Source organism: Poecilia reticulata, linkage group LG11 (assembly GCF_000633615.1).
Source record: "Poecilia reticulata strain Guanapo linkage group LG11, Guppy_female_1.0+MT, whole genome shotgun sequence".
Taxonomy (NCBI): domain Eukaryota; kingdom Metazoa; phylum Chordata; class Actinopteri; order Cyprinodontiformes; family Poeciliidae; genus Poecilia; species Poecilia reticulata.
The window spans coordinates 13,255,893-13,274,785 of record NC_024341.1 but is presented as its reverse complement, the minus strand read 5'-3'; the positions used below and the strand labels follow the sequence as shown (position 1 = coordinate 13,274,785).

Genomic DNA, 18,893 nt, shown 5'->3' with positions numbered 1-18,893 from the left:
AACCGTCTCTATCGACAATTGGGGGCGGGGACACATTTGAAGCTTGTGAAAAACAGTGATTGTCAAGATGACCCCTTTTTTTCCTTAACGAGTCTTCCAACGCGAATCAGATTGAAGATACTTATCCGAGTCGCTGTGTCGCCATTTATTTTATTTCATGTAATTTTCCTTAGTAAAAAAAAAAGAATAAATATTGTTGCTGTCTTCTTGTGTATTATGTGTAATACCTGCAGGGACACTTATGTCAACGATGAAGGGAGGACAGAGATGCGCGTGAAATGAAATAAAACATTTTAGCTAGTGTAGCTAACAAAGTTAGCATGGACGGGTCACCACCCGAGGATTAAGATGACTGAACCAAAAGTTAAGTCATCTGAAATTTTTTTGTTTCTATAATATGAAAGTAAGCTAACAACAAGACCTCAAAGGTTAGCTATATTCGTGGCAGCAATCCCTACAGCCTCATTCAACAGCGTGATTTGTCTCCGGTAGTTCAAAATGGGAGTGCAGTGACGTGACGCTGTGTTGCGCCTTCAAAATAAAAGCACGCTAGTTGAAGAATTCAAAATCAAGTATTTTTGTTCACAGTAGGAGACAAGTAATCAATCTGTCTCATACAGCATGAGACAGATTTTTTGTGAAAAATCAATAAAAATTAAAGCTCTTCTGCCTTTTCCCAATGGACCTGTTCTCATCTGAACAAATAGCTGCTCTGTCAGAAACAAGCCAGGGGGAGGATCTTAGCACTGCCAATCATTCTAGTGTACATTCTGCTCACAACCAGCTGCCACCCTACAGCTGGTTCATTACAACATTCTCCTTTGGATGTCCCTTTACATATATATTTTTTATTATCGGTAAATCATTTATGTTCCTTGTTCCAGCAATCTTCTGTGCTTCACCTTACCTGCTGTAGTCCTCTTCACCATGGTTATATTGAGGAATTGAAGGGAGGCTTACTCTTAAATACATAAGTAAGGAAAATGATACACAGAGACGCAGTTCTTGCTGCTAGGCCATAGACGAGCCGGAGATTTATTACACTCCACGGAATTACAGTTTCATCAGTTCAATATACAAAATCTCTCATAGTCTCGACAAAAAATCTCCTGTCCTTACATGACAGGAGATTTTATACCTACTGGTCTACATTAGTGTGTGTTGGAAAGTTCCAACCAATGGCGTGTAACCGTTGTTTTTCTGGCACGCTTTTCTCTTAGTGTTTATTGCGCGTCCTTCAACAGAGGAACTTAAATCTGCTCCATCTCAGGACCACTGAATAGAAATTTTTTGTCTCAAATTGTTGGTCTTATCATGTCCAAACAGACATCCTTTCCATGTTCTGTTTTCGTTCCAGAACATGGGACGAAAACAGCAAGGCACAATGGAAGGAAAAGAGACACACCAAATCTTCTGCAAAAACAACTCAATTAATAATATTTCGGCTCCGAGAGTTACAACGACTGATCCAGGAGAAGAGCAGGTTGACGGACTTCACCAGCCCTTGTCAGCAAAGTTTGGCTTAGCTTAAAAAGAACTAAGCCAGGCTAAAGAGGAGCCAAGTTAAACCAGGTTTAAGTGGTAATACTGTCTACTTCGTAACTCATTTTAAGTAAACACACAAATAATGGATGTTAATCAACATTACACTTTATAAGAATTGTACATTTTAAAGGAGTAGCAAAACAAATAAACAAGAAAAACTGCAAAAAAAATATTTTTGTCCTTCTGCTGACATTTACAGCCTAAAAAAGTCTCACACTAATATGCCTAAAACATACATTTAGAATAGAAATTCACAAGCAAACTGGTTTCTCAAACACTCCTAATCACAAGTGACTCGGCTTTGTGGATGGTTGGCATAAAATATGTTGCATTGTAGAGTGTGTCTGGATGATTTAGTTAATTTCTGTTTAAAAATTAGCATCATAAGTAAATGTTAAGTTAAAAAAATAGCAAAATCTTTTTAGTTTACCCATAAATGTTACAAAGAATCTGTTATTAGTATTTTTTTTTCTTTCTCTTCTCAGTTCAGTTTTCCTAAATGTTGTTGCTTTTAGGGAACAACATTCCCTAAAATATTGTTAATGTTGACCCAAGCTGGTTGGGTCAACATTAGCAGCAACACTTGTTGCTGGATTTTCTGAGACCTGGGGTTGACCTTGGTTGCATTAGGTAAACATTTTTCTCTGTGTGGGGGTATGGCTGCTCTGCGGAGATGTATATGTTTTCCAGAGCTGTCTCCAATTGTAGCCCATAGGCATTTTAGTGATTAATAACATTGGTGTGTGTTTGAAAATTTCTAACCAACTCAATCTGACTTTGGCATACACAATCCTCTCCAAAACTAACACTGCATTTTTCCAAAGATTCCCAGAATTATGCAACACCACATCTGCAGGATACCATATATGTGACCGTTTCAAACAATAATTAATTTTTTAACCTTTGCCAGATCTAAGTTATTCTTAGACAACTTGGACAAAACGATTCAATTCATTTTCCGTCTGGCAGGAACATGCTCCGAGGCAAAAAATAAACAAATAATTCTTCCGTAACATACTGTATGTCTACACCAAACTGGACTCTTTCCCGTGTTCTCCTGCAGAGGTTTCCTAACTCACACCAGTTGCATACTTGAAATAAATTAGTTCACTTCAGAAGTCCTTTGTCTGGTTTATGACATGCAATTCAAATTAGTTTGATGAATTGAAACTTTCACATGTGACAAGCATACAAAAACATAAGAAATCACAAAGAGGGCATACGTCTCTTCTCACCTGTCACTGCTTAAGCAATGCTACCAGCTTGCAGATCCATCAAATTATAAACATGGCATACGAACGGAAACACAGGTTTGCAGAGAACACTTTAATGAAATAGTTATAAACTAAACTGGTAGATTTCCCGTCAGCCCAAGGATTTCAAATAAGTGTGCCTTTCAAGTTAACTCAATTTAATAAAATGGGCTTATACTCAGGCCAATTTATGTGTTCGCATCCACCTGAATAATATGTAGTTGTGACCCTGTCTAAATGTGCCTTTTGGTGAGGTATGTGTAGGAATGTACATGCAGCATTGATTTGCAAACATTTCGACCAAAATCCAATCTAATGCTCGTATGTTTTGTCTTGTCATTCTACTTGTTTCATGGAGTTGATAGGGCCATAAATCCTTCAACAGTAAAGTTTATCGTTCTCTGTTGCTTGTAATAGACATTGTTAATCCATTCAAAATTTTTGTTGATTGTAATCCAAGGTGGGCTGCACAGTGGCGCAGTTGGTAGAGCTGTTGCCTTGCAGCAAGAAGGTTCTGGGTTCGATTCCCGGCCCGGGTCTTTCTCCATGGAGTTTGCATGTTCTCCCTGTGCATTTGTGGGTTTTCTCCGGGCACTCCGGTTTCTTCCCACAGTCCAAAAACACGACTGTCAGGTTAATTGGCCTCTCCAAATTGCCCCTAGGTGTGAGTGTGTGTGTGCATGGTTGTTTGTCCTGTGTGTCTCTGTGTGGCCCTGCAACAGACTGGCGACCTGCCCAGGGTGACCCCGCCTCCCACCCGAACGTTAGCTGGAGATAGGCACCAGCGACCCTCCCGACCCCACTGAGGGACAAGGGTGTAAGAAAATGGATGGATGGATGGTAATCCAAGGTAAGATGGATTCAAATCCTACAAGTTCATGTTGTGCTTTGAATTCTTCTGGATTTCCTCTCGGTTGACCTATAAGATTCAAATATACTCCTTCAAATAAGCCCCTGTAAATTCATGGATGAATTTCGCTTGATAAGCCCATCAAAGCTGTGAATATGCCTATTTCCACTCAACTTTATACAAACATGGTTGGTTTCAGGGTCTGGTGAACAACCAGCTTTCTTGGCGATGACCATCTGCCGATTACCTTTCTCGTTGAAGACGTCAATGACGATGTGTTCTGGACATTTGTCAAGTCAGCAGTCTTCATGATTGAAAATCTTTTACAGCGCTTTGTTAATTAGCTGATTAGACACCAGCTGTTTTGGATTTATTTTATATATATATGTATATATATAATCTCATTTTCTGAAACTGAATTGTTTTCATTATCCATCAGCCATCATAATCATAATTTAGACATAAAGACTTGAAATATTTCACTCTACACTGGCTTCTCTTTCTGAGATGAATGGACTTGTATATGTCATGCCAAGCCCTACCATAAAGCTCAAATTTATTTCTAATCTGTAGCTGCGGGAGGAGGCAGAACTTTTCCCGACAGAATCCAGCCTCATGATCAGTTGAATTAAGCTGCAGTTTGAAATAAAATCTTCACTGTTCAACTAAAGTTTAGCTTGCAGAGCTGTGTCAAGTACTCCCAGATGAAGTCCAGATTTAAAGAGTATACTTAAAATTGATCTGTTGAAATTACAAAATATAAAACTGAAACGTCATTACAAATGGCCTGAAAAAAAAAACAAGACTGTGAAGCAGCAGCATTGCGTACAGATAATTTAAACTGACTCAAGTTATAAACACACTTTTGATGCATTTGTAGTCAGAAAATAAGTAACTGCAATTATGTAGTGTAGGTTTGTTGAAGTGCTATAAATAGAGAAGTTAGTTCACCGACGGGGACAGGTGAAGCAAGACATAAGAGGAACTAAGAAGGACCCAGTGTGGATCACAGGCTCCTACAGGAAGCATATGGTAAAGCATTAAAAAAGTAAAAGGAACTCAAACTGCTGACAGAGATAGGAAGTGACCTTTGAGCAGCTGTTGGTCAAGAGCAGGTAATTCAAGCTGGTTAAAGGTCAAATCCACTTCATTCTCCCGCTACGGACTGCTATTGGCTAGACTACGAATGATGGCAGCAGCAGAGCCCATAAACCCTGCCATAAAGCAGAGGAACAACAGGCTCAAAGCTAAGAGGATCCAAGGACATGCGTATGAGGAAACTACCACAAAGACTGTAGTACTAAAATCTGACCTCCAACATCAGCTAAGGTCTGGGCCCCAATATTCAAGGCAAAGAAAGATTAGATAATAGTCATCACTTGGGAACAGGAGGAATCAGAGAATCCCCTCTGCCTGCTGTACCTCACTCATCCTCACGTCAAGGCCTGCATGTATCGGGGTCGAGTTGCCATCCTCCGTCCCTCAAATTCTTCCAATTAGCTCCATCAGTTTCAGAGTTCAGGAAATATATTTAGATAGAATTCATTTTCTATTAAAACCATTTTATTCAATATTGTCAATCGATTGCTGCTGCGGCGTAAAGCTGTAACTGACCCTTGCAAAATGAGCAGCAGCAGCCGTTTCTCTTAAAGCATTACTACATCAGCACCATGAAAAGCACCACTGAGAAAATACACCACAGGCATGCTCATCTTAATATTAGAGGTGGTGGGTGTCTAGTTTAGACCTGGGTTTGTTGGATACAATCCATAAATCCATTTTGAACTTAATGCCTGGATTTAAAATCCACAAGTTTGTTTTCTGATTATGACATTCATGTCCATAAAGAACTCTTTCAGATTTTTCAAAGTCATGCAAAGTGTACGATTTAGTCCAAATAAACAATTGGACTAAAGTTATTTTGTAAAAAAGTAGACAAAACATACATTTTATTCATATACACCAATGAAATAAAACGTATTTTACATTGAACAGACGCATCAAACAAGAAATATGCCTGTTTATAAAAAAAAAAAAAAAAAACTCATGCATGCACAAAAACACCGAGGTAGCTTAACATCATTTTCAAGTCGGGAAGCCTCTTTGTAGTGAGACCACTTATAACCTTTGAAATAGGTCAGAAAGATAAACACCTATTTGTTTTAACAAGATAACACTGACGATATGAAGTCATATTTACATTAGACAGAGCTCTGGAATTAAAAGAAAACACCAAACTGAGCTGAAGAGATTGTATTTTTTTTAAAATGCTGACCAAACAAAATTGGGTAAAGTCACTGCTCACTTTCTGGCCTTCTGGAATTGTACATCTGCATATCGGCATTCGTCCAAACTACAGGCATCTGCTCTGTTAAACTGAAACTGAACGAATGCATGTTCATGGGGTTCACTACCGGCTGAAGGTAGCTCTGGTTTGGATACCAGCAGTATCCAGCTCTTGGATACTGCTGGTATCCAAGAGCATCGAGGGGAAGCTGGCTCTGTGTTGGAGCAGAACCCGGATGCACATTACTTGGGGGATAAGCAGGCTGGATGTAAGGGTCAACGCCTCCTGGAGATGCCGCGGTCTCAGTGTGGCTCGGTGTTGGCGGCTGTTGCCATCTGCTCACGTCAGTGCGAGTTTGGCCTTTGAACGTCTGCTTAATGTGGCTGGACCTGGAGGTTATGATGGCATTAATGGGCAGCTGATTGATCCCAGTCTCACTGGGCTTTGGCCTTCCTATTCTGCTGATCTCCTTAGGAACACTGATGTGTAACCTGTGTGGCTCTCCGAGGTCAGTGGTGGGAACTAAAGCGTTTTCTTGAGGAACAAGTGACTGGCTCATTGTCATACCCTCTCTCCTTTCAGCAGTATGTAAAGCTGACTGATTTCCAGTCTTTAATACAGAGAGTAGCTTTGAAGCAAGTCGCCAGTTTATACTGCTGATCGGTTGATCGAGATTTATAGAGCTTGAAGGAATCAGTTCAGTTACCGAGTTGGAGCTCACGTCAAGAGGACCAGAGTTTCGTCTGAGCTGAGAGACACCCGTATGGAATCCTGGCTGTAGAGGATCACCACTAAATGTGTTTGGTTTGGGATTTGTGGGACCCGAAGGAACAACGAGGTTATGTCTTGAGTAAGGAGCATTCAGCTCTTGAGGACGAGGGGTTCCTCCAATCTGAGAGACGGACGATATGTAGTGTGGCTGGAGAGAACTACTGCAGGGCTCTAGACTGAGATCTACAACAGTGGAGCTTGAAGGAACAACGGGATCAATCTTTGAGTTTGGAGAATTCACTTCTAGAGGCCTCAGGTTTTGTGCAGCAACATTTGGGTCTGGAAGGACCACATGGTCATTCTTTGAAGAGGAAGAGATTACGTCCATCCCTGAGGTTCTTCCACTTCCAGCAGCATCAAAGCTTTCAGCCGGGGTTGGCTCTTTAGGCTGTGCTTTACCTGGATTCTGATCAGCTTTAAGAACATGATACAAGACAAAAAAAAAAAAAGATATAAACACACAAGAAAAAAGAGGTAATAATTTACTAACTTTTTTGTAATTACTTTAGTTGTTGCAAAGGTTTCCAGATCTACTATTGTGGCTATCAGTGCAGACTAATCGTTCTACCAAAATCCTATCATGATTATTGTTGATATGAAATTAAACATTGAAACATATCTGCTTATTTAGCCTTGTGTAGTTTAGTTTTTCTTACCCATTTCCCTTCCTTGGTCTTTTTCGAGCATTTGAGCCGACATGCTGTTTGCAGGAAGAGACTCCTGTATGCTCTGCGGCTCTGCAGTCTGCTGTCCTATAATACAGAAGTAAAATGTTAAATTAGGAGAGTTAATTTGCTTAAAAGCGTAATTGTCGAGGTAAATTCATGCAGCTTTATAAGCGTTACGTGGTGCGTGTTAAAGTCAAGTTATATGTAGAATCGTGCAAAATAATTTATATCCCAAGAACGCATCGATATTGTGTCACATTGCAACCTCAAAATACAATGTATTTTATGTGGCAGACCAACACAATGAGGGTGTACATCAGGGGTCCCCAAATTTTTCCCTGTGAGGGCCACATAACTTTTCCCTTCTCTGGTGGGGGGCCGGAGTCAGTTTGTAACAGAAAAAGTGTGACGATTGCAGGAGTGCCTAAATGTAAAAATGTATTGTTTTCCAGAAAGCACAATCAAATAACATTCCCTGGGTTCTTCACAGAACAAAAGTCAGGAAATAAATAACACTATTAATGAAACAAATAATAACCAAACAACCCTCTCTGGGTTCTTCACAGAAAAAATCCTGGAAGGATTATAGTCCGTATTTTTCGAACTATGAGCCGCACCGGACTATAAGCCACAACCCCAAAGTTTTTTTGTTTTTTTAAAACCTGTAAATATACACATATAACCCGCAGATATCTCTGCCACTCCAGGTTTTCCACAACGATGCAGCATCAGCATAGGGGGGCGGACACCCAAAATTTGAGTCATAACGGGTCAATTGAATGTCACATTTATTAGGGTTGAAAAAGAAAAAGTTGCCAAGATTAGATTTAACTGAACTGATTACGGTAGTTTCCGAACGGTAACTGCAACAGTAAAAGTGCTTATCCTTCGTGTTGCTACTAGCATGTGCTAAATCAGTGGTCCCAACCTTTTTATTACCGCGGACCGGTCAAGACTTGGACATTTTTTTGCGGCCCGGGGGGGCAGAGAGAGTGGGGGGGATGAACAGTCAAATAAGGTGTGTTGGCATGTTGGTGTTCCCACTAAATATTGAATATGCCCCATTTGGGTTGTCTTGGCCCTTTTATCGCAGCCTGTGGGGTTTTCCCTGACTGGGAACGAGAATACAACCTGTTGAATGTGACAGGTAGCCAATCAGAAAGCGCTGTGACGTCAGAACAGAGGGGAATCCCAAACAGCTGACATATCGCCCAACTGAGTCCGGTGGATATCGGAGATGATATGTGGAAATGTTTATTATTAAATTTAAAGGTCATTATTATGTTTATTCAGTTAAAAATGTTAACTATGAAAAAACATTCACCTCCAAATCATAGTGCAGCAAATAGAGCGGCTGCTCCCGTCGTCTTTTCTTTTTGTTACATCTTTTATCTCTTAAAATGACTCCACAAACTATCACTATTGCTTCTACATCGTCATCCGTGTTTGGTTATTCTAAATTCCCACTATGTTTGGCGTTTTACTGGATTATCCTCTGGAATCAGGATGTTCGTGACTGGAATCGGTTCGTGTTGCTCCTGCCTTGGACACACGAACCGATCAAACCTTTTGTACTTTATCAACTCTGTGGTCACAGAGGTTTGGAGAATCGGCCGACAATTCTTAAATTTTTCCGTCTAAATCAGACTTAAGACTCACAAGCTCTACTCATCTCTCGACCACTGCACGCTCCGACTCTGATTGCTATGGCAACGTTTATATATCCTTTCAAAATAAGATACAAAAGCGCCACAAAAACGAACATTTTACTTTCGTGAAAATTTTAACTCACGATAATGACTAACGGGAGCCCTGAGCTTGTTTCTCTGCAACGAGACGGTCCCATCAGGGAGTGACGAGAGACGATGACACCTGAGGTGTTACTTATCCACAGCCTGCTTGGTCTCTACATGGCAAAGCAGCTTGAAGCTTCATTTCCTCATTAGCAGCCGGTCGCCGCATGTTACGCAGAGCGGCTTGTAATGTGSGACTCAMCTACCGGTCCGGGATAAATCCATTCTCCTGTCTCTTCTCTGGGCCTTTTCCCCTTTGCAAAGAAACTTTCCAAAGACATCTGATCTATTTCTTACTCATTTTGCTGCTTGTGGGCTCAATGTTGGCGTGCAAGTAACCAGACTTCCAGTGATTCACTTCCTGCTAAAGAGCCCCCTAGTGGTTGAAGAAAAATCCACATATAAACGGCCTATAGTTCGGAAAATATGGTAAATGAAAAAAAATCTGAATGCTTTCTGGTATTGTTCAGGGGGCCGGACCTAATGAGGAGGCGGGCCGGATCTGGCCCGCGGGCCGTAGTTTGGGGACCCCTGGTGTACAGCATTAATTGCGAAATAAAGAGAGAATATGCAGTTTTAAAAAATATTTCACAACTCCTATTAGCATAGTTAAAACAATTATCTGAAAATGAAAGAAGCATGGAACAGCTGCAAACTAATAAAAGGCCAAGAAGAAAGTCTGAGACGAAAACTAAACGCATTTTAGTTTTGGTCTCTGCATGAAAAGACAGCCCAGGCTGCAGACAGGAGCCGTCCTTCAGACTACTGGATGCAGCTGCTGCAGTTCACAGCAAGCAGAGGCAGCAGAAAGGTCAAAGAGGAGGAGTCAAAGACAGAGGAACTTCCCACAACAAGTATCCAAAACACAACCAGGAGAAGCAGAAACTGTGCACATGGGAGTGTTAATAAGCATGTGAAGAAAGGTAACTGATAAATACACAAGAAGATGGGAGGAGGCAAGAAATTTAGGATATTAAAAGCAAACGTTAAGCAGAGTGGTGCGACATTTATTTGACAAAGCAGGCTGTAAAGCTCGTCTTTCACTGTACACACTAACCGTTCTTGTGACGCTGATGGCCAGCAGAGCCAGATGGATGACACTCATCACTCAAATCTTTATCTCTGATGCTTTTCAAAAGTTCTAATGCTACAAAAAGTAAAGTGAATGCACAGAAAACAGATTAGTACAAAACAAGATTGTGGAATGTTTGCTTAAAACTGTCTTTTTTTTGCTCATTTACGTTGACGTCAGTGTGTGACTTCAAAGTCACACGCCGACTTTGAAGTCACACAAAGTCCATCGCAAAATGACAGCATCTTTGTCCCATGCAAAAGTATTCATATGCCCTAAAATAATACATTTTCAATAGAATCATGGGAGGTGTGGTGTTTGTTTTCATTTCCCTTTATTCTGACATCCTCAAATAAAACTCAGAGTAAACAATTGTCTCTCTGTGTGTATTATAAGCTCAGTATAAATATCCTATCCTCTGAAGGCCTCTGAGGTTTTGTGAGAAAAGATAGGCGATCAAAAATCATCATGGGGACCAAAATACACAACAGGGAGAAAGCTGGGAAGAGGTTTACACCATGGCTGAAAGATATCCAATTTAAAATTTATGGCAAGAATTCACAATTGAGCTTTCACCAAAGGTTTTCACCCAGTCTGACTTGAGCTCTGTCTCCAAATGTGCAAATTTGGTGGAGACAGAAGCAGGTTTTGCTGCATCTGAAGATGATTTCAGATATTCTCCCAGAAAACCTGCCAAGTCTGGTGTTGGGGCGCCAGGCAGTTCAACAGCAGCCTACTGAGTTTTTGGGTTAAAAAAAAAAAAAATTACAAAAATTTGGAGGTGCACAGGTATGCATCATAATGTGGAAATAATAGTGCGTAAGGCCAACGAGCGGGTGCATGAAGGGCCCTTACCGCCAGTTCAATGTCTCAATATTTAAAATAAACAAACACTTAGCCTGGTGGCCCGCGAGGCTTATTAAAACTGGGATTTGAAGTCCAAGTACTGACTTTGTGGGTTGAGTACAAATGCACACCACATTTTCGGATCTATGTTTGAATTATTTTTGAAACATCTAAATTTCTTTCCATTTCACAACTAATTACATCAAAGTTTTGTGGTTGTGACAAATATGAAAAAGTTCAAAGGGTCAAAACGCGGTTCATTGTTACACAATTCTTCAGACAAACTATGCGTTTTGAGTTCCTTTTAGGTACAATTTACACAGGACAATGATTTCATCAACACTTGCTAATTAAATTGACAGTTACCTTTACTGAAAGGAGCTGCTAGGAGAAACTTATGGGACTCAGATGTCAGCCATATGCACTTGAAGGAAAAACACAAAGTCGGTACTTGTTCATTATTTTTTGAAAAGCGTCAAACGAAACTAGATAACAGAAATGTTCCGTTGACTCAACGTACCTCTGGTTCAACATTAAGAGCCTTCTCCCGCTTTGACAGTTCTTGGATAACATTCATTAAAACCTGATTTTTAAAGTCCGTGGGTAAGTCATCCTGCAGCCAAAACATTTCCAGGAACCTTTGGTCCTCCCTCCACTGAAAAACATGGGACTTTATTAAAAAAAACGTTCAAACGTGTTTTTGAACAACTGCTCCATGTCATTCCCAATACACACCAAGAATTTGAGCTGGTGGTCGAGGCTGACCATGTGCTGACAGATATCTCGGGATGAGAGCATCTCTTCACAGGTTTCGCACAGGAAAGTTTTCTGATGTTTTAAACTATGACACTCCCACACATACGCCCTGCCTGGTAAATGCAAACAATTTTAACATGTTACATGCTTCTACGAAGAGACGGGATGCTGAGGACACGCTGATAGAGGGACACTCACCAGCAACCTTATTGGGATCCTGATTACTTGCCGTCAGGAAAATTCGCAAATCACTGGATTGTAGAACATTTTTTCCTGTAAAACCCACATGTTACTAAAATTCCGTGCACAAATGCCAAAGAACAGGTGCAGTTTTGATGCTCAGCACTGACCAGTCAAAGCAGCGGAGTTTGCCTGTGAAGAACTGCGCTCTTCAGGTCGTAAGTGGAGCGCGGGAGCTGGTTCGGCTTTGTGGCCCGATTGGTTCTGCTCTCCTGCCACTGTCGCAGGCGACACTTTCTCTGCTTTCTGCGGCTCCTGGAAAGCTGCATCGCTCTTCAACCGCTGTCTTTCTGAAGTTAGAAGACTATCTTGATTCTTGGACGTCGTTTCCACACTTGTTGCTGAATTTGAAAATTAAACAAAAATAAAAATATGCAGAAAAATAAGATCATACTTTTGTTATTAAAAATAAAATAATTGAATATGAATAACTTGTCAACCGTCTGGGATTTTATTTTGATGAAAACAAAACCAGAGAGTGAAGCGGCTTCAGATCTAGAGCTAATAATAATTTTCACTGATGTCACTGAATGAGATTGTTTCGGTTGGATTATTTTTCTAAAATGTTCACTGTGTAATTAAGCTACACAAAAAAAAGCAAACATTCATTTCTTACCTGGGGTAGTAATTTTCATTTCAACAAAAAAAATAAAATAAATAAAATGTAAGACATAAAGAGCTTTCCTTACCCAGGCTCTCTCTTGAAAGCGCGACTTCACGATGAGGCCGACTGTCATTTTGCACCATCAGCTGATTCTGCTGGGGAGTTTCTAAATTAAACATAAAAAACTATTTCAGTTCAACTGGAATTGTAAACTTTGTCAACTGTCTAAAGGAAAATGTTGTTGAAAATGTCACACCTGCTACGTCTTCAGCTTTATAGTCTGGAATGGGATTTGGGTTAATTTTACTGTCACTCATTGATTGTTGGTGCTCCTGAATCAGATTTTGTGCTTCTAGGTTTTTACCACTTGAGCTCTGGTGTCTCTGTAACTCAGCTGGACGACGCCTTTCCGCACTTTTCTGGATCGTTTCTGGATCGGAGGCTAGAAGGACAAAGTATTAAATGCTGCACAACAACATCTCAACTTCCAAGCTTGGGAAAGACAACGAATGTCATACTTTAGAGCTAGTGCAACTAAAACTTGTTAAGGTGCAACATATAAACCAGTTGCAATTGGATACTGCATTTAAAACAGATGAGTTTAATTAAGACCATTTTCTGATGTAAAAAGAGCCATTGAGGCTACGCCGCTTTAAAACAGGAACAGTTGTAATGCACAGCTTTTCAAGTGGAATATCTCAAACGAATGTGTGGCTGCTCTTCTTCAACATAAAAACTGAAGGGGGTGAGTACTCTCATTTTTCCTAAAAATGATTTCATCCAGGAAAAGTGGACATGTCTTAATTATTGTACAAGACTTAAATCAGACTCAATACATTTCTACTCTAGAGAGAATATAAAACCTCTAAAAAACACATCCAGCATACCTGCCGTATCTTCAGCTTGAGCACATTGATCCAAGACTTGTTGTGGATCCTGGGTTTGCATGGCTTCATCCTGGATCTCTTCAACCACTTGCACGTCTTCTTCATCCGAGCTCGTTTCGCTCAATGACTGACCTGCAGACACGGCTGCGTCATCTTCATCGGCGCACTCAATTTCTGCATACGAAGACGTACAAAGGGTTAAAACTACGCTGACTGCTTAGAATAATCTGTATAATTACTCTCGTTTGATGTCTCACCCGACGCTTGGTCCAGGCTTGCCCAGAGTTGATGGTCGTCTGCAGAGTCTGACATGTCATCGTGAAACGCTGGGATCCCTGAGAGTCAGCATTTAGAGGAAGAGGTTCACTAATTTACTGACCATTGCGCCAAATGTCACTCGCACACATTAACGACACAAAAAAAACATCTGAAAACGTGAACGAACGGCATGCATGCGTTGCTTAATAATTAGAGGTGCATTAGAGGAAGCTCCGCCAAGCCAACATTAAAACTTACAATCACCTGAGCTTGAAACGTCACAGGGACTGGAAATGTCCTTGGGAGGATGCTCTGTGTCATCGACCAAGCGAGACGACGAGGCCTTCAGGTCTCTCTGCTTCAACAGTGTTTTCACGTTTTCTATAGCTGAGAATCATAAGTAGGAACACAAAATTGACACACACAAACAAAGAAAAAGTCAGTTTCCATGCAAGAACAAACTTTTTATTCCTGCCAAATATTTTCCTCAATAACAAAATGAGTTCAGATTAACAGTTTACCAAAATAAAGCAGGGCCAAACAACAGAAAAACGAAAATGGTGTGATTTTAGGAGATGCAGAATAAAATGTTAAATTTACCCAAGTGGTCTGGGAGTTTTCTCAGTGTTTGGTACTCATCCGTTTTCACCTCCAATCTCTAGGAAAAGCAAATATGCACACGAACAACATGAGGCATATGTAAAACCTCGAAGCGTAATTATTTTGTGCACACAAGAATCATTTAATTCCTTCAGAACAAAGGGGGAAAAAAAGTACAAATAGAATATTGATTAAAAAAACAAACAAAATTGGCCTCTGACCATTTAAGAAGCTCAACTGGAGGCTGCAGCTCCAAGAAGGAACTTTGTGGAAACAGGCAATTGAAGGATTCCTCAAACTTGTTTTTTTTTTGTTTTTTTTAATGAAAATAATGTAAATATTCTCTCTCTGGTGCGTTACTTTACAAAATTCACACAAAGCTGATTTTGTTCAACATACCTGAACAATCTGAGTGTGAGGCAACTCTTTGTCAACATTTGCCAACTTATGAACGATGCGGCTTAACTCGTTTTCCATGTTCTCCTTCCCAGACCATTCAGGATATTTCATTTTCTAGTGAAAGGATAAAAAGAAAAAATAAATCTATGCACTGACTCTCCTTCTTCAAAGCTGCAGCTGTACTCATTTCACAAGTTAATAGTCACATACCACATATTTGTACTGGTGGACGGGGTTCCTCGGGTGGCTGGATGCATTTAGTCTGACTGAACACAACAGACAGAAGACCTGCTGCTTTCGCTCACAGGACACCACAACAAGGTAGTTCAATCCTGTGCAAAGGCAACAAGATGCACACGTTTAAAAAGATTCTGATGCATACATAAAACGCGTTGGACATTTTATGTAAATTGTACGATGCTTACCAACTTTAGGAAAGTTTCCACCAGGCGTCGTCTTACTCGAAGCGTCATGAGGCAGGTCTTTCCATACCTTCTTTGCTTCTTCTGGTTTCCGGTGATGGGAGGCCGGCGGTTTCCTCTTGCGAGCGGCCGTTTCAGAGTCCGGGTTTCCCCCCGTCAATGTCTTTACAGAAGGTTTGGTATTTACGTTTATGACTTGTGGTTTAGCCATTTCAGAAGCGGCAGATGACGCTTCCTCAGTCTTAAGTGCTGCCGGGTCTTTGGATTTGAGAGGATGTTTGCGTTTAAGCGTTGCTGCAGATCCCGTGTCGGATGAGGATGCAGCGCTGCATGTTTCTTTAGATGGCGTTTGACCTTTTGGTGCCATGGACGCTGTCTGGAACTGTGGAGTGGATGTTTTTGAAGTGGTTTTTGTCTGTGTGGAAGGGCCTGCGGTAGATTTCAAAGTATTCATTGGAGCGGTGGAAGGAACGGTTCTCGGTTTTTCAGATTTAGTAGCAGCTTCAGACGTTAATGATTTTGTTTTGGTTGGAGAAACGTCCGCTTTATATTTTGCGTTTGCGCTTCGAGGACTTGAGCCAGCACCGCTTCTCCCATCGGCGGGCTCTTTGTTACTTTTGGGAACAGGTGAAGTGTGGGAATTCTCAGAGAGGGATGATTTCCGTTGGTCTGGTCTGTTGCTTGTGGGTTTTTTATCGGATGAGTCTGGGACTCCGCCTCGCTCATTGGAATAACACACCGCCTTTAAAAAGGAAAAAAAAAAAAAAAGTAATTAGCAGCATGTTCAGTTTTCCTTTGTTAAAGTACAAATGAATAATATGTCACAAGATGTGGCAGATCCACAACCAAACCTCATCTACGTAACCGAGACGCATTTCGGCAACAAATTAGAATATATGTATAAACATATATCACCTTCTTGTGATCCTCTTCCTTATCAGCTGCATTTGTGTTCGTCACTTTTGTGCCACTTTCGTGTGACATTTTGGTGGATTCTTCAAAATGCGACTCGTCAGAGGCAAGCCGCTGTCTTTTTGGGCTCATTTTGCATCCATTTTCACTGGCTTCATCTGGAATCATTGGCCTTTTTCTCTTGTTTGTTTGTTGTTGGGTTGCTTCCGGTTTAGTCGGAGCACTGTTATTCTCTTCAGTATTTCTCTGGCTCTCCACGACCTTCTCCTTTGGGTTTTCAGTCATAGCCTCTTCTGTGCTCAACTTCACTGGCAGGACTGTCGCTCCTTCATTTTTTAAGTCCTTCAGACACACCTTTTGAGATCCTTCTTTGGTTTCTCTCGACAGTGCCTCCTTGGCACTACCCTGTTCTTCTTGATTCAGGCCTTTTTCTTTCGTGTCAGTGACGGTGCATGTTTTCTGGTCCTCTGTCTTTTGCCGTTTGTTAGTGGGTTTCAGAGGGATCCTGGAAACTGACACATGCAGAGAACATAAGAATACACATTTAATTTCAATTATGAATACAACAATGTAATCCATTCGTCGTGTGGGCAAAATTAAAGTAAATAAATTTGCAGTTCAATAATAAGACGGCAATGGGTAAAGATCCAAAGAACGGTATTCCAACAAACAAAATGAAAACAAATGTGATTCTTTTATAGAATAGATTATAGACTTATTATTTCTAAATTTATTTTTAAAAATATTATTTTATTTGTTCCCCGAGTGTCTGACAGGACTTTCCCAGTAAGCAGTTCCAGTGCTTAACTAGGTCTGCTGCTGGAGAAAGTTTGATTGCTTTAACTACATGTAGATAACCTTGTGTAAAATAAAAAGTGTTGCACATTTTTGTCTCGACTTACCCAGTTTCCGCATTGGGTTTATTGGAGGTACAAGATTTTCATAATCCGTTATCCGCTTTACATTTGTCAAGAACATCTTTGCTATAAAAAAAAAACATTTTAAAAAATGTTAATAAAGCAACCCAGTTAAAGACACCAGGGTTGATATTTATAAGAATCCAAAGGATCACCTTCTTGGTAACTGCATGAATCCCACATTGGTTTGTCCAAGGAAATTTTCTGAGAGAGTAGAGGATATCAATATCAAAAACATAGCTACAACTTGAGAATGGGCCAGAAATAAGATTTTAATTATGAAATACCTGCATGCAAGACAGAGGGTGAAGCCCTGCTGCCTGCTTTGCCAAGTCCAGAAGAGTTTCAGCGTCGACAGCACAGGAAGTCAGTGAGCCCGGATGAAAACAGTCCTAAACACACACACACACCAACATTACAATATGGACTATGATTATTTTGCTGTTGTCATAACAATCAAGTCATATGTCCCAACTATATGACTACACAAAGGGCAGAAACCACACAAACACAAACTCAGATGTAGCTTTGCCAATCTAACAACTAGAAGCAGGCACGTGCAGAGGGGGGATCTGGGGGTGTTGAGCACCTGCCCTTTTTTCTCCTTGCCCCCAAGTGCCCTTTTGGTCAGTTTATTTATTTATTTTTATTTATTTATTATTTTTTGGTATTATTATTTCCTAAGCCCTCTTCTGACACATAAAAACATGTGCTAAAATTAGCGGCTAACTGCGGAGCTCAACGTAGCGAACGTTCCAGATTACAGAACAGTTTTTGGTGAATTAAAAAAAGACGTTTTTGGTGAATAAAGTGGAGTAGACTTGCTACTTGTCAGATGACGGAAAACGAAGTATCGTTTCTGCTTCAGCTCGGAGTCGTGGTTTAAGCAGAGAGGTAATGAAATACAACAGACACYGACAGGCYTCTGCGTCTGCCTTTCTCTGAAGAACTACTGAGCGGGAGGAGACAKCCAGGTGAGGAAAACTGTTCTTATCTATCGATTCAGTATTTTTATCATACAGACATTAGGCTGTTGTTGTTGTGCTATTAGCTAGCTGCTAGCTAACAACTTTGCTAGCAAAGCAAGATAACTAAAAAGCTCCTGTAACTTCAATGATATCAGTCATTCTTCAGTATTGCTTATGAAATCGGGGCACATCGCCCATCCAAAATCGATCATCTCCATAATCAATATATGTCCAATCTTCTAATTTCCTTTGCTGCATAATGTACATTTCATTTATTCCAGCATTAGGTAAATGTATCTTGAAGGAGAATAACACTTAAATAATAGTCCAACAAGGATATTCATTTAGAATTAAAAATAACTCACCCTGAATTACCATGATAGATATAATGAATGTAATAAAAGTGTGTCATTAATGAAGGGCAAAAAAACTCAACCCAGACTTTAAGTTTAGGGTCTGGTTCGCAGAGTATAAATTAAGTTAAATAAGTTACATTTGTTTCCCAAATGGAAAAAAAAAACTAACCTCAGTTAAGTAGAATAAAATTGTAATTAAAACTTTTGGAATTGTAATAATTCCTTTAAAAGAAAAAGTTTTGTTTAAAAGACTTTTTTAATTAAATAACTCATTTTTACCAACATAAACATTTATTTGCACACATCAGAAATCTTTTGATTTTACGCCCTGCTTAAGACATCATGTGAGAATCACAAGCAAAATTTTGAGTCACAAACTAACTTAGAATAGCAAGAAAATATTTCTGACAAGCGCAAATAAGTCTGTTTTGCAAAAAAAAAAAAAGTTAACTTCATGAGTCAAAAATGTGTAATTTACATTTTTTATAA

The 18,893-nt window shown here is 40.1% G+C and overlaps 2 protein-coding genes across 8 annotated transcripts in view; both read right to left on the bottom strand.

Moving 5' to 3' along the window:
- LOC103472338 (uncharacterized) overlaps positions 1-442 on the bottom strand; it is a 12,587-nt gene extending 12,145 nt beyond the window's left edge. The window contains exon 1 of the mRNA XM_008421909.1: positions 228-442. The gene's annotated coding sequence lies outside the window, so the exon portion shown is untranslated. The remainder of the gene's footprint in view (positions 1-227) is intronic.
- A 4,747-nt stretch (positions 443-5,189) lies between these two features.
- Positions 5,190-18,893, bottom strand: part of LOC103472337 (uncharacterized) — a 43,232-nt gene continuing 29,528 nt past the window's right edge. For 2 of the 7 annotated variants that reach the window (XM_017307634.1, XM_017307638.1), the window contains 21 exons: positions 17,368-17,472; positions 17,236-17,284; positions 17,066-17,146; positions 16,167-16,675; positions 15,255-15,993; positions 15,040-15,161; positions 14,830-14,943; positions 14,431-14,488; positions 14,089-14,217; positions 13,830-13,907; positions 13,573-13,746; positions 12,942-13,127; positions 12,771-12,851; positions 12,192-12,422; positions 12,040-12,114; positions 11,821-11,954; positions 11,606-11,740; positions 11,452-11,509; positions 10,225-10,314; positions 7,363-7,458; positions 5,190-7,120 (listed from right to left, as the gene is read on the bottom strand). In XM_017307634.1, the coding sequence (XP_017163123.1) occupies positions 5,943-7,120; positions 7,363-7,458; positions 10,225-10,314; positions 11,452-11,509; positions 11,606-11,740; positions 11,821-11,954; positions 12,040-12,114; positions 12,192-12,422; positions 12,771-12,851; positions 12,942-13,127; positions 13,573-13,746; positions 13,830-13,907; positions 14,089-14,217; positions 14,431-14,488; positions 14,830-14,943; positions 15,040-15,161; positions 15,255-15,993; positions 16,167-16,675; positions 17,066-17,146; positions 17,236-17,284; positions 17,368-17,472 (4,422 nt within the window). In that variant the 3' untranslated portion in view covers positions 5,190-5,942. Of the gene's footprint in view, positions 7,121-7,362; positions 7,459-10,224; positions 10,315-11,451; positions 11,510-11,605; positions 11,741-11,820; positions 11,955-12,039; positions 12,115-12,191; positions 12,423-12,770; positions 12,852-12,941; positions 13,128-13,572; positions 13,747-13,829; positions 13,908-14,088; positions 14,218-14,430; positions 14,489-14,829; positions 14,944-15,039; positions 15,162-15,254; positions 15,994-16,166; positions 16,676-17,065; positions 17,147-17,235; positions 17,285-17,367; positions 17,473-18,893 lie in introns of those variants that run through there. The other 5 variants (XM_017307636.1, XM_008421907.2, XM_008421904.2 and 2 more) reach the window with 5 other exon arrangements.